This window comes from Canis aureus, unplaced genomic scaffold (assembly GCF_053574225.1).
Source record: "Canis aureus isolate CA01 unplaced genomic scaffold, VMU_Caureus_v.1.0 ptg000165l_RagTag, whole genome shotgun sequence".
In the NCBI taxonomy this organism is placed as follows: Eukaryota; Metazoa; Chordata; class Mammalia; order Carnivora; family Canidae; genus Canis; species Canis aureus.
In genome coordinates this window covers 147,111-169,594 of record NW_027554462.1, presented here as the reverse complement: position 1 = coordinate 169,594, position 22,484 = coordinate 147,111, and the positions used below count along the sequence as shown (strand labels likewise).

The window sequence follows — 22,484 nt, the reverse complement described above, 5'->3', positions numbered from 1 at the left end:
TTCTGTTGTATTGGCCAAATGACTCTGCAGTAGGTAAATCAAATGACACTAGCAAAGCTTCTCAGCCAAAGCCAGGGACTGTCTAATGATTTCTCCACTTGAGGGTTGGTTTGCATGAGAACACTTGGCCTCTCCGAGGTCCCTCTCCTCAGGAAGGCAATAAAAGACCTAACTGAGACCTACCAGTATTGGTAAGGGCATGATGTCCTTATCAAAGATATCCGTAAGGGAAACTCCAAAGAGCTGTCCTGGTTTTGCAGACAGTAGAGCTGTGCACTGGTTGTACTGGGAAGTGCCAATGCGTTGGCAAAAGGCCGAGTCTCTAAAAGAAGTGCTTTTCAAGGTGTTCTGGACTGAATCTAAAGAAGAAGGGAGATTAGTGTGTTTTAATTCACTTAGCCTTATTTTCACCATTACCATTATACAGTGTGTTCATTGCAGGGCTAGAAGAGGGAAACTGAGTCATTTGTTGTGTAGAACTCTCCATGTTCTGATGTTGGCTAACAGCATCTTCATGGCATTGTTGAGTTCTTGCCCATATCCTTCACACTGATGGTTAAACCTTGGGACTTGATCAGATTGAAAGTCAGTATTTCCTGTGCCATCAGTTACTGTCTTTGCAATGCAACAGGAGGCACTGAACCTGTAGATGTTTGTTTTCTACTGGAGTGAACAGTGGGTTCAGCTGTCAGATCTGATTTTAAAAGCTAGAAGGATTTGGTATCCAAATCAGGCTGAGTTTGGAAATCCTCTGCTTTCACATCCAGTCTGAGACCAGAACTGCACAGATGAGTCTCCACTGAAGTGTTATGTGAATCACAACCAAAGCAATGGTTGTCTAAACTACTGAGTTATGGAATGATTTTTATTATCCATATAAAAGTATACAACACAGTACAATACAATTCAAAAGGTATGTCATAGGATATGATAGGCATTGAAGATAGAGGAGATAATTTGTGGGAAGATTTCCTCAATATGAATATATGGGACCAAGGAAAAAACTTTAAATGGAAACAGCTGGGTCTTGGAAGGGGTTCATTTCTCATTCATTGGAAAAACAGATAAAGAGGAAGTGTCAAGGGTCATTATGGAGATTCCAGTCTTCAGTGACTTACTAAACTGTAGACATGTAGGTGGATGGACCACATGGGGACTTGGTAGCATTCTGCAGTTGTGCTCTTTTGGAAATCACTATCACTCTCACTGGCTTGGATTCAACAGTTTGTTTTTCTGTCACTGAGGACATGAAAAACAAACACTTGTCTTGCACCAGCATATTCTCAGACATGGCACTAAACTCATCTTAATTCCTGATGACACGGATTGTCCAAAGGCTTCCCTCAACACAATGAGGTATATGTCGTAAAACGAAGACATGTCAAAAGTATGGAGGGATTGATGATGTGTGTCTCCAGGTTCTGAATCTAAACTCTGTTTTACAAAAAATGGGGTATTGCCAGTGAGCTGTGATTAGCTAGGCTCAAATAATACTCGCACTAGTCTCAGGGGAACTTCTCCTAGTTCTAATATTTGCTTTTTAGAAATGTTTTGACATCCCTTATCTTATTGAAACTTGACAACATTTCTAAGATTTAGACATTACTTTTATCCAGCATTTTAGGCATGAATAGAGTGATACCAAGCTAGTAATTGGCCAAAGGTTGTATATCTGATAAATGGGGGCACTGGAGTTTGTACTCTGGAGAGATGATTGACATCAAGTCAAGTCCTTTTCTCTCAATGATGCTGGTTCCTTTCAACTCATTTTAAAGAGCACTGGAATCCTGTGGTGCCTCAAGAACCACTGATCAAAAAGAGGATGGAGCAGGAATAAAAGTCCCATGCTCTAGTTTCAACCAGAGCAAATTTATATATTATAAGTAGAAATTAATCTTATGCATTATATGTTTAACTACATATATCATATAATATAGATGTGGGATCCATTTAAAATTGTGTTAAAAAAAATTCCCAAACACTGTATCATACCATGCTATCTCCTAATACTGCCAGAAACATCTGGAAGTTTCTATGCTTTCTTGGGTCTCCAACAGTGTGAAACCTCCCTTGACCTGCTAGCCAGTCTTCAGAAGAAGGAGCAGCTGGGAATCATTGCCCTGGGGATGCTCTGGGCTCCAGAACAGGGCTAAGTATCTGCCATGACCCTTGGGAACCTTGCTGTCCATGTCTCCCTAAAGCCTATTAAACTATTCACAGTACCTGCAGCCTTCTCATTGTTATGACAACTCTTTGAATTCTCTCCCAAGAGAGAAGTGATGTCTTCTCCAAATATCTTGAGGCAATTTTCAATCAAAAACTGTACAAGAGAAGCCTGTAATGCAAAAAGAACACAATGGGGTGCTCTTTTTCATATGGAAGAGTTAGAAGTCACATTTTGTTTATAGACCTTGGATCTAACCAAAAATGTGAAAGACTTCTATGAAAAATTCAGAGTTGATAAAAATATATAGAAACCCAAGTTCTCTAATAAAATAAGAAAGAGTAATACTTTTTGTTGTACTTTGGGTACAGATTTTAAAATATTACTAGTCAGTGGACTAAAGTCCTAATTTGTTGCCTAATTTAATACCTAACATTGTGATACCAAAGGTTACATCTTTAAAACTAGGATAGTTTTCAAAGTAATGTACCTTCTAAAAGTTTATGTATTTTGTAAAATTTTGCTTCCAGAAAATATTGGATTGTAACTTAGTATCATAACTGATTAAAATGTAAAAAGCATAGACAAAGTCCTATGAAATCCATTTCTTAAATAGGGAAGAATAGTTTTTGGAAAGTGGATATTCTTGTGGATTTTTTTTTTATGTTTTCTTTTCTTTTCTTTTCTTTTTTTTTGAGTAAAAACTCACAGGGCTGGGGGAAATCATGTCTGTCTGTCTAACCACAGTCCCTTCTCATGTCTTGCTTTGCTTAATGCTGGCTCTCGGCATGAGCTTGGGGAAAAGCTGTCATCTTATTAGGCATCTGTGGCTTCATTAGGATGTTCTGGAATATCTCACTAGTTTCTGTCTGATGTAACAGAGGCAAAAGAGTAGCCAAGTATTTTTCTAAATGAGCCACAACTTGCAGAGCAAAGCCAATGTGTTTGGAGCCATGGGTGCTCATAGTGCCCGAGCCACCTAGGATGTGCCAGTAATGACCACAGGAGCTGGGTCTTGTTACCATTGTGTCATGAGGAAACCATGGCTTTGCCCAAGGTTACAAGCTCCCCCCTCCAGGATCAGGCTGAGAGTTGAACCTTGCCTTGTCAAACTCCAGAGCCCAGGTCTTTTCTATCATATTATATCACTCTTCTCTCTCTTTTGTTTAGTCAGTCTAGTATTGAATCTCCTGGATGGGAAAGAAGCGACTCAACTGCTCTGCGTTTCCCACTTTAACAACACCCCTTCCCATATTCCACCAGAGAAGGATAGCAAACTCTGCCATTCCAAGAAAGCCTATGAAGATGTGCACTTTTCAGAACTGATCCTTCGCAATTACTACTACACATTTCAGATTCAAAGCATGGATTCTAAACCCCAGGGGACACATATGAGAGATCTCTCTACCTTTTTAATGAAGTTGTCTTCCAATTCCAAGCTGCAGGAATTAAGTGGACAAAGAATACTTGGGGCTATACACACTGATAAATCATAAGCTGTCATCTGATTGGATGAGGATTGTTTCTCAATGTTGTATAACACACCGAAAAGGTATCGCAAGAGAACAACATTCGCTTTTGGCAGCTGTGTTAGAAGCCTAAAGTCAGAAAGATGCACTTTTGAATAAGGCAAGTCATTGCACTTAGCAGTTGGAAGTATAGAGACGGAAAGCAGAGAACATCTTTCTAGATCTAGTATGCAACCTGCTGTAGCAGAGTTCCAGGCATGAACGTACACAAAAGTGTTTTACCAAATTCAATTTCTGAGCTAACCCTCTCTGGTTAAATGTTCGACAAACTTTAGGTTATGCCACTGGCTGTTGATGCACTGGCATCTCTCAGGCCACTGACTTTGTGTACCAGTTTCATATGTTCAGAAGTTGTACAGTGACTAAGGAGTCAATGTTAATAAGGTCAGGAGAAGTACAATAATAGCCATAAGGCATGCTTGTATTCTGAAACTGGCCTCCATTGGTGAGAAGAATCGAAACTATTTGGCATTGAATGTTATTTTAGTGGTCAAAGTGGCAAGAAGGAAGCCAATATTTTCCTAATAGTATATTGGCTGTATTCTGAGCCATGACCAGAGTAGAGTAATTATTCCATCATTACCTCTGGGCTGCATTTATTTTTTCCTTCTCAGTCACTTCGTTAAGAACACCAAGCCATTTTTCATAGAGTTTGGATGAAAGTAAACTTCCTTCGATATTTTCAAGAAAATCCTTATGTGGATAAAAGAAAAATACACACAGACACACTCACATATGCAATATAGATATTGGAAATATTACAGAGAAAACAGTTGCAAACTTCAGTTCAGTCTCTACTTACGTCATAGATACCCAAACTGTGACCCACATGGAACTCTGCTCTGATTCTCTATTGACTTGCACGTGAAAAGCAGGTGTGTGGATTTTCTCCAACAAAAATGAAAGCATCTAAGCAGAGCCTAGGCTTCAGTGTAAATGAGGACAAAGCTCCCTTCTATCATATGGCACTTTTGTGTGCTTTTCTGCAAACTATTACAAAAGCTACTCTCATAATCGCTTCATTCTTCCTTTCCTGTACTGTACAAAAGTAGAGAGTCTAATGGCAAACTCATGATGGTCCTGAGGATGTATTCATTTCTAGTGTAGACCAATTCTCCAGAGAGTTTGACATGATACTATTCAGGCCAAGGTTGCAGAGTCTGATTCTCCACAAAGATTAGTCAACTTTAGGTAGGGAAAGCTTCATAAATGCCTAAGAACTCTATGCACACGTGGTCACCATCTTCCTAGTCTGTGCCTATAACACGGAAAGAGAAAGGATCCTACTAAGTCTTGCTAGAAACATCAATTGTATGTTTGCACCTTCAAGAGGGCAACACTTATCATGCTATTTGAGTACCTAATGTATCATCATTCTTTCCCCTGTCTCTTGATGCCTATATATATATTTACTGGTGTGTTTTACTGTAGTCCAATGTAGTAGTGGTCAGGGACTATTGGTATCTTTCATATAGTTGAACAGAAATGGGGGACAAGCTCTGCCTATGTCTCTGCCTCTCTCTTTCTCTCTGTGACTATCATAAATAATAATAAAAAAAATTTTAAAAAAAGAAATGGGGGACAAGGAAAGACCAAATGTGACAAGGAAGGACCAAATATGACCTTGATTCTAAGAGTGTCATCATTACTGCCTTAACTTAGTTTTGTTGATAACTGTTAGCAAGTGCCAAGGTAGATGGATTAAATTCTCTATTCTAGTTCTCACATCTTTCTCCATTACGGTTTTAGCAATAGAACAGGATATCTGTGATGTAGCTGTATAATTTCCAAATTAATCTAGTTCTTGAATCGATCTCTTGACTTTCCAGAATTCCAAACTACTTTTGTCTGTTGCACCTACTCCAAAAGTTCGATTTATCCAAACTGGCATGTAGCAAGAGCTGGTTAACATGTCATTATAACCTTGGATGGTGGACTAGACATCACAAATATTAACTAAAGGATGCCGAGGATGTGGTGAAAGGAGACACAAATGGCAAAATCCTTCCTTCATGAGTTATAAAGTAAAAGACATCAAGAAACAGGAGACAGTGATGGTTAAGAATGATTGGTCACCTCACTGAGCCTTTTTGTATTCCTCATAAAGTAAACATTTGCTTACTATTGTGAAATTCCCTACCTATTCTCAAATTTTTCATATGATTTTTCTTTTGGAAACTGCCTTCATTAGGAGCGTGGTGAGGATGTCATCAAAAGCAGATGTTTGCTTTGGTAAATATTATGTATGTGTCAGTGTATACTTTGAAATTTATTATTATTACTAGTAGTCATATTAGTATTAGTATTTTGCATGGAGTCCTCAGGTAGGCTGTTCATGGTGATAACAGAAAGTATTTCTAATTTATGGGGCTTTTAACTCCTACAGTAGCTTCCTTAAATTTGATTTCATGAAGTGTTTTCCAGTTTGACAAGTTCTTAATCAGTTATGCCTATGTTGGTTCCTGGGCAATCGTAATGAAAGACACCAATCACAGCTTCAGTTACCCATGTGTGGTAAAGCTAGAACTTTCCCCACCTTTAAAACACATGCTACCACATGAACAGATTTGCTGTAACAGTTAACTCTGTCCCCAGAATTTAGTTTCTCTTTTAGGTTTCTGCATGAATTTATACAGGCTGGTTTTCTGAAGATGCCTTCCAGGAGTGGTCCTTTCCGATTGATCACGGAAAGCATATCCTGTAGGAAAAAAAGAAGAGTATATGGCATTTCATATCCCAAGCCCAGAGCAAAAGCTTGCTTCCTTTTTGAAAGAGCTAGGCTATCGGATGGTTTACGGTTTTAGAGCTGGAAGACTAAAGTCAATTTAGATTCTTTAGTCAATGTCTCTCTATAGTTTTACCCAAAATCCACCTTACATACACTGAAACTTTGTAATCACTTATTTAAATCAGATTTTTTCATTGAATTTACCCTTTTAAATCAAACTTCTGTGTTTCTAGGCCTTTGTGGAATCCTCGCCTGTCTCCTACTTTACCAGTTTTGGCTCCTTATTCTCTTACATAGATGCCCTTCCCCATGTTTTCAAATCTTTTTGCCATACTCATTTCCCATTTGTTGATTCCTCTTTAAGTGTTTGTATCCTCCATTCCTACTATCTCTATTTCCCTTCCTCTTAAAAAAAAAAAAAAAAAAAACCTCAAATGCTCTCTTCTTATTATCTGATTACATTTCTTTCATGAGTCTTTCACTGTCTTTTGCTCTATCTTCATGTTCTCTCCCTGCAGTGTAGAAAGATAATAAGGGCTGGAGTCTGATAGACCAAGGGATCGGAAACCTATTATCATTCTGATCATTTGTGTGACCTGGGGCACATGCGAACTATATTGAAAGCTAATTCATTTGTAAAGTGTGGAGGATAATAGTTCCAGCTACCCCCTAAAATGGCTGTGATGCAAGGACTGGGGTAGTAGCAAGCATGTAACTAACATGGTAAATTTTTTCACACCTAGGATAACATTCCCAAATCTAGTGCATGGTTGCAGAGGTACTGGGTACTCAGTAAATTTCCACACTGACAATTCAGTACACTGATTTGAGATAACACAGGCCAAACGCTGTGGCTGTCATTTAACATGCTCTTTTAGAATTAGCAGATTCATATATGCCTCAGGATGAGACTTTATGCTTAGGTAAGATATTTTCAGTTGTTAGATTAAGTAGACTCAGTTGAAGGAGACCTGAGACTACTGTGAGTTCAGGAAGACAATAGCAGAATGTGAAGATGATTCATGCACACAGAGTCCATTTTGACTGATCTGAACAGGCCTACATGGGTCTCTGTGGAAACAAGTGGAATGGACAAAACGTCGTTCTGTTGTATTGGCCAAATGACTCTGCAGTAGGTAAATCAAATGACACTAGCAAAGCTTCTCAGCCAAAGCCAGGGTCTGTCTAATGATTTCTCCATTTAAGGGTTGGTTTGCATGAGAACACTTGGCCTCTCCAAGGTCCCTCTCCTCAGGAAGGTAATAAAAGACCAAACTGAGACCTACCAGTATTGGGAAGGGCAAGTTGTCCTTATCACAGATATCTGTGAGGGAAACCCCAAAGAGTTGTCGTGGTTTTGCAGATGGTGCAACTCTGCAGTGGTTTTTCTGGCAAGTGCCAGCGCGCCACCAAAAGGCCCAGTCTCTGAAAACAGTGCTTTTCATGGTCTTCTGGCCTGAATCTAAGGAAGAAGGGAGATTAGTGTATTTTAATTCACTTAGCATTATTTTCACCATTGCCATTATACAGTGTGTTCATTGTAGTGGCTAGAAGAGGGAAACTGAGTCATTTATTTGTAGAACTCTCCTCGTTCTGATGTTGGCTAACAGCATCCTCATGGTGTTGATAAGTTCTTACCCATATCCTTCAGACTGATGGTTAAACTTTGGGACTTGATCAGATTGAAGGTCAGTATTTCCTGTGCCATCAGTTACTGCCGGTTACACTGCATCAGGAGGCACTGAACCTGTAGATGTGTTTTCTACTGGAGTGAACAGTGGGTTCAGGTGTCAGATCTGATTTTAAAAGCTAGAAGGATTTGGTATGCAAATCAGGCTGAGTGTGGTAATCCTCTGCTTTCACAGCCAGTCTCCCCTCAGCCTCAGATTTCCTCTTTGGCTTTCTGAGTGCTCAAGTTCTACCATCCAAAGGATCTGCTTCTCAGGACACAATCTGCCTGAGCCCTACTTCTATGTTCCTCTGCTCTGGGCCATCTTCAAGGATGACTTGCTGCAGTCAGGGTCCTTGGGATGTTGTCATTACATGCTGGCCCTCTGGTGGCTGTGTTTTCTTGTCATACCCCACCAACCCACCCAGAGATGATGTTTTCGGTTAAATAGGTTGAACATTTACTGAAAAGAGACGAAACCACAATGAAGTGTGGAAACACACTTCCTCACACACACACTCAAACATATATGTAAATATACACCTACACACAAGTACAAGGCTTGAAAGAAATCATAGAAAAGCAAAACAATGAGAGGTTATGAATGCATTTATAGAGGTTATGAATGCATATGCACCAGTTTCCAGAGATGATTTTTAATTACTCAACATTCCCTATGAAGGAAGAGCTTTCCAAAGAAAAGGTGACCAGCAGTGAGAAGCTGAGTTCAAAGTTTCTAGTGCTCAGCTGTGAATGTTTCCCTTTGAAGATACCTTAACATTGCTTAAATAACTGATTTCTTTAAGAGTCAGCAGATGAGCCAAGTTGTCGAAGGATAAACAAATGAGGAACATTTCACCAAATAACCTTGAACACCCGGTCACTTGGCTTTTCTGGGATGTAGTGAGTGCATCACCACCTCCACTCATGTGGGTGCCAGCCCTGCACCAGAAGCATCCTGGTCCTGCCACTGAGGAAGCTTAGCATTTTAAAGCTTCAGTTTGCTCAACTTTAACATAAATGATGCTGCCTACAACTCGTTAAACTAAATATATGATATACTACTCAGCACAAGGCATGGCTCAGGGCAGCCTTGAAAGTGCTCTGGGGATATAGAGAAAGACAGGAGTTAATGGTCTTCCCAAAAGATTTAAAACAAGAAAACAACCTTCATAGAAATGAGTTGGGTCTTGATGTCAGACTTTTGAATTTTTCTAAGCTTGATTTTTGGTAGTGTTTGCATTCTTTCCTATACTGTTCCTCCTCATTGATGACAATAAGCTCACCCAGAAAGAATAAACTGTGTGTCTGAATTGTGTTTAAGCATGGAGACATGAGCCAAGGGAAGGCACTTGAAGAAAGGCAAGTGGCTCACCTCTCCCTTGCTTGTTCTGGGCTGGGTGCCTGGGCTTCAGTATGAAATGGATTTGCATGTCTGTGATCTTCTGCTCCAGAAGGAGGGACTCCTGAGTAGGGGAAGGAGAGACGGAGTCCTCTGCTTCCTTTGGCAGCAGTTTAGTAGATGGAAGATGGCTCATTTTAATTCCATAGGGATGTTCATGTCCTGTATGGAAAGAAACCTGAATATTTAGGCTGATGGTGATGGCTGTCATCAAACCTACCTTACCACGAGTGTAAGCATCACCCTATTTGTATATGTTGGTATTTTTCTGGGACTTCTAGATAAAGAAGGCTGTGCCTCCTGAGTGAGCATCATATGCACCCTTGTGGGAACACCTTACAGAAAGCGTGTGCCCAAGGGAAAGATTTTAAGAAGAGAAAACAATTTAAAGCATGTTACATGAAATACATATATTCATGAGTGCATTAAACAATGCTGACTTTTTCTGTGTTTCTGAGAATGTTTAAGTTTTTCTAGTTTGTGCCTTGACACTAACTAGATCTATATATCTTAGGCAAATTACTTGACACCGTCGAGCCTTACATTCATTCTTTGAAATGCTTGTCCACACACAAACTTATCAGAGTGAATATATTAATAAGCATTGGTGGTTAATATTTTTTATTTTTTATTTATTTTTTATTTTTATTTTTTGGTTAATAAATTTTTAAATATTTGGAGTATATATATAAAGAATTGCTATCTTCACTATTCTCTCCAACAGAATGTCAGTCGAACAGATTTTTTTTTCATTTCCTTTTGTCAATTCTCCAGCCAGAGCTACTCGAGAGTAGTGGGATGTGTTGCCCTTATGCTTTATGGTTCCCTCCCACTGCTGCCCTCCCTCTATGGGTGTCCTGCCAGGCAATGATCAGAAGGAAGGGTGTGCAGAGTGGGAAACCCAGAAGCAAACTGTAAAACGATGGTTAGAGAATAGAAAACCACACCCACAGCCATCCAGAATTGCCTGCCAAGTGATTTGTTTTGCTCTTTTATGCTTTAAATTGTTTTTCCTCTCTAGAGAATTCTCAAAGACCCTATGCAATGATATGGATTTCATTTTTTAAGAATAGAATGAAAATTCTCATTCTCTCATTTCAGATTTATTATTGAATGTACCTAAAGGAGCTTTTGCTGTTCTTTTCATCCGTCATAAATGCAATGTTCACAAGAATCACAGGGACTTCCCTCCATTAAGGAAAAAGAAGCTTCTATGACAGCAATACAACCAAGCCAAGATAACCAGGAGTTAATCCACAATTGAGAATTGAGAGTATGTTTAAAAAATGCATTTTGAATGCTGTAATGGATCATCATGAACAACAGGCTCTTCAGATTCCTTAGAGCTGCATTCGTGTGTGAAGCTATTCAAAGTCTAAAAAGTTATCATCTACATCATTTTTATCTAAATTAATGCACTTTATTAAAACATATATAAGTATTTAGCTTTTTTCCTTTTTACTGCTAACCATTTTTTTTAGATTTTATTTATTTATTCATGAGAAACAGAGAGAGAGAAAGAGGCAGAGACACAGGCAGAGGGAGAAGCAGGCTCCATGCAGGGAGCCCAATGTGGGAGTCGATCCCAGCTCTCCAGGATCACACCCTGGGCTGAAGGCAGTGCTGAACTGCTGAGCCACCAGGGCTGCCCCTGTCCAACTTTTACAAAGATATCAACATTAATTCAAAACAGGAAGTGGTACTGGGGGATTTTGATCTCAGTGATGAGCTTTGTGACTCTATAGTCTAAGACTGGGAATATATATTTTGCAGAAAGAAATTGGTTGTTTTTTTTAAAAAAGGAAATTGGTTGTTTAGATTTCCAGATTATTTGAAAAAGAGTTATAGCTTCACAGGTTTATTAAAAGGATAAAGAATTTCTTTTTTTTTAATTCATGACAGACACACAGAGAGGGAGAGAGAGAGGCAGAGACACAGGCAGAGGGAGAAGCAGGCTCCATGCGGGGAGCCCGATGTGGGACTCGATCCCGGGTCTCCAGGATCCGGCCTTGGGCTGAAGGCGGTGCTAAACCACTGAGCCACCCGGGCTGCCCAAGGATAAAGAATTTCATGTAAGAAGGAATGCTTTAAGATTTCTAGAAGAGATTATTGTCACCATTACCATCCATTACTATACTTCAAGGTCTGCTACCGACCCTGTCTTCTTTTTCTTTTTTTAAAATCCTTCCATTACTGGAAACACTAAACAATTTTGCTAATCCAAAGATTTTTTTTTCAGAGAACTTGTGCTAATAACTATTTTAGAAGAGGTGCAATCTGTTTATCAATAACCTTAAGAACAGTGATGGAAAAAACCTGAGAAACAGCAAAGTGCAGGCGATTTCATCAGTGAAGACTAGAGGAGTTTAAATGTGATTATCTCATTTTCTTTATGATGCAGAGAAAAGTGGGCACAGGGCAGGGGTGTTAAATACATATCTGTACCCAGATTCAGGGACATAACTGGATTTTAGAGGATTCTCACAAAATAGAGGCTTCTTAGTAGTTAGGAACTAGAATTCAAGATTGAAATATGAAAAATAAATGTATGGGAAAAAAATTCCCATCCATTTTGCTTTCATACCTAAGTGAGTAAATAAGTAAGTAAATAGTAAATAATCACACTTTTTCAAGACAGCTCTGTTTGTCAGGTAACAAGAAGTAGAAACAAAAATTTACATTTCTCTCCCTCACTAAATCATAGCTGCTGAATGAAGAGATATTATCAATGCCTGGGAAACAGTACCTGGTAATTATTTAATAAACATGTGAGGGAATATAACATGTGATTTTCACTTTTAAGGATTTTGAAGCTTAAGAAAGAACAACCATTACTTTGAAACTTTGAGTTACAATTTTGAACCTAATCAATCCCATCTTAGATTTTCCCTGACACTTACCAGTTAGTGGAAGTTTTTCCTTGCCAGAACTCACCCACAACTGGAAGTCTTTCTCAGAGCCCTTGGAAACAAAAAGAACTAGGTGTCAAAACAAATCTTTCACAGTACTTGAAGAACACATTTCCTTAGCATATCTGTGTTTCCAAAAAGAAGAATTGGGGCCAGGATAAATGGCATTTGGTCCATGGAGGTAGCTATAGTACTTGTTAACTAGTTCCCCTCACAACTTCCAATAGACTGTCCCAGATTCTTGTAATTTTTGATAAAGACCGGGAAACCATAGTACAGCCAGCCCCTCACTTTGTGGGTGATCCATGGCATAAGAAATGAGATTTGTGTCCCTTTACTACGGAGTAAAAGTCTCATCTCAGAGTCCTCTCTTCTGCTGTCTCTAGACTCCTTGGATAGTGTTGGCTTTTGTCTCCAAATGTCTCTGCCCAGAGATGCATGTTGTCCAGAGAGCCATATACTCTGCTATGACTAATCCTGAGCAAAGTAACTTGAGAGGCATCAATAGCTCAGCAGCCCTGAACAAAAGGAGACAAATGCCCAAGAGACCTTGAGGAGATCGTGGAGGGAAGTCATCCACTGGCTTTGGGGCAGGCAAACCCCACTTTAGGGAGAGAAAGGATGAGGACTCTAGACAACATGTCAGATGCAGAAAACGATTACTCCCAGCAGAATTATTGCCCAGTAATACTGGAAATCCCAATTGTTTGAAACAAACAATTCTAAATTATAAAGACTGCTGAACTATTTTAAAGAGTCTTCCAGGAGACTAAAACAAAAAATGTTTGAAATAGAATTATTGGTAATAGTTACCATGTGCCCTTGACTCTTGACTAAAAATCATGGCCTTCACCTTATGAAGGAATGTCACAGGTATGGATGGGCACAGACACAGATACACACACACACACACACACACACACACAGCTAAATCTGCTCAAGATTGTGTTGCAAATAAGAAGTAAGAGCTAATAAGGTAGGGTAGGGTTTGGAAATGCCATGCTGGAATCCTTTAAATCAGGTATACATAAAGCCAAATAACCCCAGTTCTTCATTAAAATAGAAATTCTTTGCCTAGTGACATTGATCACTTTAAGCAAAGAAAATCACAAACGTGAAATAAAATGAGTTAAATCATTAATCAATCTCCCCACCTTCATCCCTCAAACCACTCACTCTCTTTTCCAGGATTTAATTCTTACTTAGGGTTTATATATCATACAGGTTAGAAATGTATGTAGAGATGTGCTTTAGTCAGTACATATAAATTCAATTTTATTTTGGATGTATTATTAAATGTTGTTTGTACAGAAATCATTGATCTCTTCTGCCAAATTCCAGTTGCTCTGAAGTTTTAAAGGGCTTTATTATACCATTGGGTCAGATAGAATTTACAAACAATCTTATGATTATGTCACGTCACATTTACAGAGGATTTTGGATAAGAAGCTGTGCTTTCCAAGTGCTCCTTTTGGTTCTCTCCATCTATCACTGTCCCTCTTTTTTCCCTTATAAAACCTCATCCTCAAATATATTTCTCTTTCATAAAAAGATATCAGCAACTCACACGAGCACCATCAAAAGGTAAAGAACAGACAGTTAAAACCCAAACAAGATGAAAGTGCTATGTACAAATGCCCCAGATCCATGGTCTTATTCAGAACTTGTCTTTGTCTTTACCAGTTCCTAAAGAGTATGAGCTGCTTCATCCTCAGGATCTGCATCAAACAGAGGTAGCTTGTAGCCATGTAGTCTTTATGTCAAAAGGTACAACAGAACATGTAATTTAGGATTCATTAAACAGATTGAGTTCTTCCTTGTGTGATAACTAGGGTCAATAGGGATGGGGACGTATCAGAATTGAAAACACAGAAAAGAGTCCAATAGAGGAGGAAATATTTAGAAATTTAGAAACAAAAAAAAAGAAATTTAGAAACATTGTTATTGTCTGTATTTAAAATATATACAATAAACTGCATGTTGTTATTAGCACTCTAAAATTATAGCCCAAACTTAGACTATGACTTTGAATTTTCAGAAAATTTAAAATGGGAATATAAGATAGCACTCATGTATAAGCTAATACTATAGCTTTGCTGCCTTCAATTTCTAAAGTTGGAAGGACAAAATATGACTGTTATCTACAATAATCAGCTGTCTTATGATGGGAGGTGCACAACACACACATACACATACACACACACAGACACAAATCTCAAAAGTCAAAGTTGGTTCGTAAACTAAAAATAGTTTATAGGCAACTTACGGTTATTCCCAGCATTGTTAGTAACATGTTGATAGTGTCATTTGCCGTGTCGGAATTTGTCACTGTTATAGTTACGGACTGTAAAAAATAAATAAGAAAAATTGCTACAAATTTTTTTTTAGATTTAAAGCATGTGACCAAATAATTGTCAAATTATTATCCATACTCCAAAGGTAAAGCTTGTTTTCAGGTAATGACAAAGTAAAGCACGTGTAGAACACGAACCCTTAATTATATTTTCATTTTTTTTATGTAACATGAAGCTAGTAGGAAACATGTCAGTAAAACATATATTTCCCTCCAAGAATTTGTGGCATACAAAATACAGCAGCTGAAGCAAGGAAGAGAAAAACTGAGAATTCCAAGAGGGCACTTGGGTGAAACTCAGCTCCATAAGGCTATTTCCAAAATGGTGGGAGGGGGATAGTATTAAAGGAAGGCACTAGATACTTTCCTCTCTTACTGAGTTGTGTTTGTATAGTATGGCTTAGTTCCTTTGTAATTACATAGTCGGTTTCAGTAAAATCAGATAAGAACTGGCTATGAAAGACACTTTTTTTAAAAACTACTATTTAGTCTGTATTTTCTTTGTCAGGCATCATGGTTAACTAAGACTTCCATTGTTGCAATCTGTTAAGACAAATAAAACCAATGAATCTAGGAAATGAGACTGGAAATGTTAGAAGTTTATGTTCTATTCACAACTCTGCCAGTGAGTAGATACTTATAATAGCTCTCTATCAGACCATACATTGAGAAACTGCTCCATACAACTAGGAAAAGTTTACAGAAAATTTTCTGAAAGGGGTTAATAGGAATCTGAGATGGATCTATAAAACTATCTCAATTACAAAAGTCATTTTAAAATAAGAGAATATGTAACCAGAACATTTACTATGCATACAGTTTTTGTAACATTTTTAGGCAATGGGGCCTGTGTCCTTCAGGAAACAGTGCATAAAGAAGAAACAGCACAAGTGGACACTCACAGGCCTTGAAAATATTAAAAGCAAAGTTAAAAGATGCTCTTTCATAATTCATTCCTTGTCCTTTCATTGTATTTTTCTTCCTATGAATTGAATGCAATTACTTGATATCACAGATGGTCCAAAAGTAATTCAATAGTCATTCAAATAGTCATTGAAATAGTAATTCAAGGGATGTATGTATATTTTCCTGCATGTTGTAGGATCTCCCAACAGACAAATTCCATTAGAAGGAACTCTCTCTAAACAAATAACTTCAGAAAAACAAACTATTTTTTGAAATAATTCAAAAGAAAAAGAAAAGTTAGTTTTTGTTCATGAGTCAAACTGTTACTTAATATATGAAGAACCAGGAAAATGAGATCAATTTTCAAGAGCTGAAGCCACACCTGAGATGATCTAGATGCTTAGACTATTAGCCAAAAACAGCTATTACAATAATGCTCAATGATACAAATGAAAATGTGCTCACAATAAACAAAAATAGAGGCATCTTAGTATAGAAATAAGAAGTATTTATGACTTTTCCTTTTTTGAGAGGAAAAATATTTAAAAATAGAAATTTTTATCTGAAAAAATATTTTTTAAAAATTTATTGACTAGGCTACATTGCATAATGGAGATGATGAAAAGAAGTCAGTGATTTGAAAATAGATACTAGAAATTATCCAGTGTGAAGAAGAAAAGGGGGGAAAAGATTGAAAAAATTAACAGAGCCTGAGAGATCTCTGAACAATGTGAAAGTGTCTGATATGCAAAGAATGGAACTGTCACAAGGAGAGAAAGAGAAATAATGAGGAAGGAAATATTTGATGTAATAATGATTAAAATTTCCCAAATTTGGTGAAGGCATCAATTTATAAATTCAAGAAATTCAAAAAAAATTCAAGAAATTCAGAATATGTCAAATAGGACAGATTCAAAGAAAACCATGCTTAGGTACTTCCTAGCCACACTGTTAAAAACCAAAAATAAAGAGAAAACTTGAAAGCAGCTAGAGAAAAAATGACAAATCACCTACTGAGGATTAATGTTTAATCACAGACTACTCATCAGAAAGCATCAAGAGCAAAAGACTGGAACATCTCTAAAGGACTAAAAGGAAAAAATCTGCAAACAAAATTCTACATCCCCAAAAATATCCTTCAAGAGTCAGTGTCAATAAATAAAGCCATATTCAGATAAAAGAAATTAAGTAAATCTGTTTGCACCAGTTTTGCACAAGGAATGCTAAGAATCATCTTTCTACGATGAAGTGAAACAGTGCAGTGGGAAACCTGGATCTTTAATAATGGGTGAAGAACATCAGAAATGTTTATTTCACCCAAACTATACCTCAATAAAGTTGATTTTTAAAAAATTCAAGGTAATTTTCCAAGGAAAGTTCTGAATGTAAACCACTGCCACAATTGATATCAAAGGCAGAGACGAGAATGTGCTCTGCTGCTAGAGAATTCTCTCTCCTTCATGCAGTGCATCTAGCCTGCACTTAGCAACAGATCAAAATATTTGCATGGCTTTTGCTTTAGCCAGGAATATCTTTTTTTTCCACCTTCAAATAATGTTTTGTGTGATCTAGAGCTACTTCAAACTATAACAACAACCACAAAAAAAATGCCATTTAAAGATACCCAAAGTATCTTGTTCATCACTGTAAATGTCTTGGCTACTGTACTACAATTTCAGAAATCAAATTTTACACACAAAACTGGGCCAATTGGTTTGATTTTTTTCTCCCCACGGTATAAAGAAATTGAAATAGAAATATGCTGATCCCTTAAAAGTGTCATCCCTCTTAGTTCAATTCAATCCTGATATTCCTTGGAACAAAAGACTTTTCAAAACTCCTCTGCATTTGACATAACTACTCAATGAAACACCTGATCCTTAAGTGGATCCTGTACTAGAAAGGAGACATTATTGAGGTCAACTGACAAAATGAGAATGGGAATGGCAGAGTAAAGTATTATGCCAAGGTTAAATTCACTAAAGGTGATAACTGTAGAATATCTTTATTCTTAAGAAATGCTTAGGTTTAAGGAAAAAGGGCCATAGTATATGTATGACCCTCAAACGTAAGTATACACATACATGTAATAGACAGAGAGAAAGAAAATAAGTGATAAAGCAAATGGAATAAAGTGTTACCAATAGGTGAATCTAGATAAAGAGTATACGGGGTCTTTTTGTATTACTTTTATACTTACAACTTTTCTCTGAGTTTATAGTTACACCAAATAAAATATCTGGAGGGGAAAAAGGACTGTGGAGACAATCCAGACCATTCTGTATGTAAGTGGTGGCCACTGGGGAAAAAATGGTTGATTCTAAATCACTGTATTACAAGCCACTATAAGCAATTAGAAGGATCCAGAGAAATGTTATAGACACTTAACATCTGATACTCTTTCCTTGCTTAAGCACTGTAGTATGTATTCCTCTTGCTTCATATTACCTAGGACGCAGTTTTTAGGTCTATAAAGCAGTACATGGAGAGGGGGAAAATACATTTTTCCTCATGGCACTTTTCTAAATATTCTCTCTCTCTTCCTACCTTTTGCTCTCTCTTTCCTCTCTCCCCAACTCACTGCTTCCTCCCTCTCTGTGTCTCCACCTCTATCTCCATCTTTTTCATTCAGTCAGAATTAGGAACTCAGAATTTAATTGTTGGTCTTAAAAATACTCACACAGGCACAGTTCTTGATGTTCTCAGTGAAGATTTTGAGGAGAATGCTTTTTGGCTGCTCCTTCTCTTTGGCTAGCATGATGTACCTAATCGAATTTGATAGTAACCCAAAATAGAGTAGGATAAATTACCTTACTTTCCAATCAATTTATGTTGATCATGTTTTCAACGTACTTTGTTATTTTTAAATGCATATAAATAAGCACAGCAAAACCAAATTTTGGGTCAGAAGGAAACATGCAAAAATATTTCAGGAAAATAAGCTGTGACTCGGAAAACAATGGATCACTCTCGTCATGTGAGATTTGACCAGCAGATCCAGTCACCAAAGCTTTCCTGCCTAGCTAGACCAGAGGGCATACTAGCACCTTCAAATGTAGGAATTAGAAGTTGCTTTCAGCATTACTCGGTAGGGTAGACTGCACTTATGGAAATTTAATATATGTTTTGAGAATAATGTTAGCTATAATCATGAGGTTGGAGAGCGGGGGAAGATGAGAGTGATAACCAGAATTTCATAAAAAATAAGCAATATATGCATGTAAAGGAGAGCAGGTTATTTGTAGTAATGGCCAGGGTACAATTAAATAAGAAATCATTGGAGGATAGTGTAACAATTTCTACTAAGGGGAGGGAACATAGTTTGGGGGCACTGCTTTGAAGAGATCTACATTTTTTCCATCATGGGTTAAAGACTTATAATAATACATTGACAAAATACCTTTGAAGGTAAGAACGCCATTTTTCCTTTTGTTCTGAAGAACTGCAATTCAAAAAATGAGAAGAAAAAAATTGAGGAACGTACAATACTCCTACTAACATATTAAGATCACCATTCCAGATTAAAAATATCAGGAGCCCGTTGTTAAGGGATGTGGATGTGTAAATTGTACTCCCCTTAGAGTTGGGCTTTTGGTGGACTCTATTAAAGCAATGGGAAGTAGATCCTAAAGAGGAAGAAAAGTTGATTTCAAATCTGAAAACTTAATTGTGACTATGTGATGCAAGCTATGTGATCATGGGCATGTTGTTAACCACTTTGATATTTAGTTTCCAGAACTGGAAAAAGGTTAATTATAGCTCAGAGTGTTCCTGCAGCTGCAAGGGCTATTCAGATATAAAGAATATTACCATTCAAATTAAATCACATTTAAGAAATTTAGCAATTTGATGGAACTGTCTTGGCTCAGAAACAAGAATATCTTTTTCAGAAAAAAACACCTGTAATATTTTTATTTCTTTATACATATGGCAGATTGTAATATGTTAAATTAGTTCCTAAAAACCGTATTCTTCATCACTGTGATCTTCTGAGAAAGATCAATCCCCTGATGCAAAATTACTAAAGATCAGTATGTTCTCTGCTAAAATTTTCACAGCATTTAATATCCAAAGTTGCAAATGTCTTAAGGCTCATTCACATGTGGGCTTATCACTTACCAGCATTTTTTTTGTTGTGGTAAATTACACATAAAAGAAAATTGACCATTAGTGACCTTTAGTATATTCATCGTTCTGTGCAACCATCGTGACTGAACATGTTTATCACCCCAAAGCAAACATGTGTCTATTAAGCAGTCACTCTCCCTTCCCTCCTGTCCCTAGCTCCTGTTCCACATTTTGTATATTTGTTGATATACACTTGGTTTCTTTTTCTTTATTCTTTTTCTTTCTTTCTTTCTTTCTTTCTTTCTTTCTTTCTTTCTTTCTTTCTTTCTTTCTTTCTTTTACTATTGTCAACAATACTGCTACAAACGTTTGTGTATTAATTTTTGCATGGACATATATTTTCCTTTCTCTTGGATATGTGTCTGGAGGTCATATGTAATTGTGTTTCACTTATTGAGGAGCCATCAAACTGTCCACAGTGGCTGTCTCATTCTATAATTCTACCAGCAACACTACTCCCCACCCTCTCCATCACCATTTCAGGACCTGTCGCATCAAGAAAGTAGAATGCCCATTTAGTGTCCCAACCTGCCTAGGTGCATAGACACAGCTTCTAGTTACTCATGCCAATCTGCAGAACAGTAATAATAATCAATAACAAAAGCATTAGGTGCCAGATGTTGTTATATGTGCCTTCTATCTATTTATACAGCCTTTTTAACTAACAGTTAAATGGCTTCCACATTTTCCTCCTATTAGGGGGAAACTTTTTTTTTGGACACTCCCCTACCAAACACTTTATATATTCCCCTTTTTTTTTTTTAATTCCCATTTGAAACTCTTTCCTTCCACTTGCAACCTGGAGAAGATATTAAGCAATGGGAACTGATGATCTTTATGCAAAAGAAGACCTGCAGAGAGGATATAAATACATGTTTCTTCCTAATAAGATTTGAAAATTTTTCATTAATTCAACAGCTGCATTATAGGATTAATAAATTAACAACTTGTAAAGATTTTTGTTGTCTTACATTTATGATGACCTGTGAGATTTTGGTGGAGTGGGGTGAGGAGAAGAAAGCAGTGTGTTAAGTACAACCGCGTAAAACAGGAATGAGGCTTGGGGTGTGGATGTTTCAAACAGAGATGCAAGTGTGGCATGATCCCTGTAAACTCAGAGGTGTCTGCTCAGGATATCCAGGGTCGAGATCCACATTCCCCATCCTCTTGTCAGCCTAAAAATGTGTCTTACACAACTAAACTCTACTCAATGGAATCATATTTTGTTTTAGATCGTCACCAACTAAGATAATCTGTACACAGCAATTCAGGCAACCTAGTATCCAACGGCATGATCAATTTATTTGTATAATTACATACTGATGTTAAGGGAATTAACTTGGGAGTGTAAAAGCAATTTTTCAAATTTAATTGGACCCTTTAATAGTACTTGCTCAAGAAATCTATTCCGGTGATTTAAAAATGCAGATACTCCCTGGGAATCAGAGGGCAGGATCTTGGAGAGGAGACCTTGAACCTCACTCTGTTGATTCTCCTTCCACAGAACTAGAACTCCTAACTCCTCAAGTGGCTACTAGAGCCCATTTGAAAAACCATTGATCAAAACTGAAGGAAATTACTCCAGTAGTTCCCACTATACATTATCTACTTGTTTCCATGTGGATATAAGCACCTTCTTAGGCAAAGTACAAGGCAAAACAAGTGTCATGGGAGGTCAAAAAGTGAGTCACCAGCTTGGTAGACAATAGATTTCAATGTTATCCTTTTCAAGCCATGTAGATACAGGACACCAAGGCATCGGTCTTACCTGAAGGTGGCCACAAAGTTTACCGTGGGCCAGCCCAACACAAAGGACCTCCCAGAACTGATGTTGGCATCTCCCACTGTATCCATGCAGTTGGCAATCCACATGGTGTTCAGTGGTATTTTCTTTTTTATCTTAAAGTTTTTCTTATACCTAGAAAGATCCCAAACATGACCTCTGTTAGTTCATTTCAAAATGTTATGGGAGCAGCTGTGTTCATTAGAGACCAGTTCTCACTGCTCCGGGGCAAATCAGGTCTCCCACATCTCTATTACCCTCTGTGCACACACAGCAAATGGTTAGATGGGCCTTTGCAATGTGTGTGTTGAGCAAACTCTGGCTTGGAAAACTGAAAACACTCTAATGGCAGCAAATAGCCATATTTTTGAATGGTGAGTGTTGAGTAACCACTGTATATTTTAGAGCTTTGTAGGAAAACCATTAATTCATTTGCTATTGCTGGATTTGTTACCTATTACACATAATTTTATGGCTATTATTGCAGTTAATTATTCATTTATGACTTGCATACTTCAAAAAGTGTTTGAGGGGCTGAACAAAGGTACATGATACATGACTTATAAAAATAGTTATACAATTTTTTTCTTAAGAGAGACAAACCAAGGGCACCTGGGTGGCTCAGTCAGTTAAGCATCCAACTCTTGGTTTTGGCTTGGGCCACGATCTCAGGCTCTTGAGATCATGCACCTGTGTAGGGCTCACCACTCAATGAGGAGTCGGCTTCCTCTCTCCCTTTGCCACTCCCCCCACTCATGCTTGCTCTCTCTCTAAAATAAATAAATAAATAAATAAATAAATAAGTAAATAAACAAACAAACAAATAAATAAATCTTTTAAAGAGTGTGAGGGAGAGAGATGAAATCAAAACAAAAAAAAAACAAGCTTGGATCAGAAAGATTTAAAAGTTACT

The 22,484-nt window shown here is 37.5% G+C and overlaps 1 protein-coding gene across 3 annotated transcripts in view; it reads right to left on the bottom strand.

Annotated features, from left to right (window-relative positions):
• The window catches only part of LOC144309692 (uncharacterized), a 60,290-nt gene that overhangs the window by 15,155 nt on the left and 22,651 nt on the right, over positions 1-22,484 (bottom strand). For all 3 annotated transcript variants that reach the window (XM_077890794.1, XM_077890795.1, XM_077890796.1), the window contains 12 exons: positions 21,557-21,706; positions 19,061-19,102; positions 18,341-18,425; positions 14,668-14,745; positions 12,393-12,453; positions 9,466-9,654; positions 7,708-7,883; positions 6,230-6,391; positions 4,277-4,386; positions 3,573-3,762; positions 2,224-2,335; positions 184-359 (listed from right to left, as the gene is read on the bottom strand). In XM_077890794.1, coding sequence (XP_077746920.1) covers positions 184-359; positions 2,224-2,335; positions 3,573-3,762; positions 4,277-4,386; positions 6,230-6,391; positions 7,708-7,883; positions 9,466-9,654; positions 12,393-12,453; positions 14,668-14,745; positions 18,341-18,425; positions 19,061-19,102; positions 21,557-21,706 — 1,531 coding nt within the window. The remainder of the gene's footprint in view (positions 1-183; positions 360-2,223; positions 2,336-3,572; positions 3,763-4,276; positions 4,387-6,229; positions 6,392-7,707; positions 7,884-9,465; positions 9,655-12,392; positions 12,454-14,667; positions 14,746-18,340; positions 18,426-19,060; positions 19,103-21,556; positions 21,707-22,484) is intronic.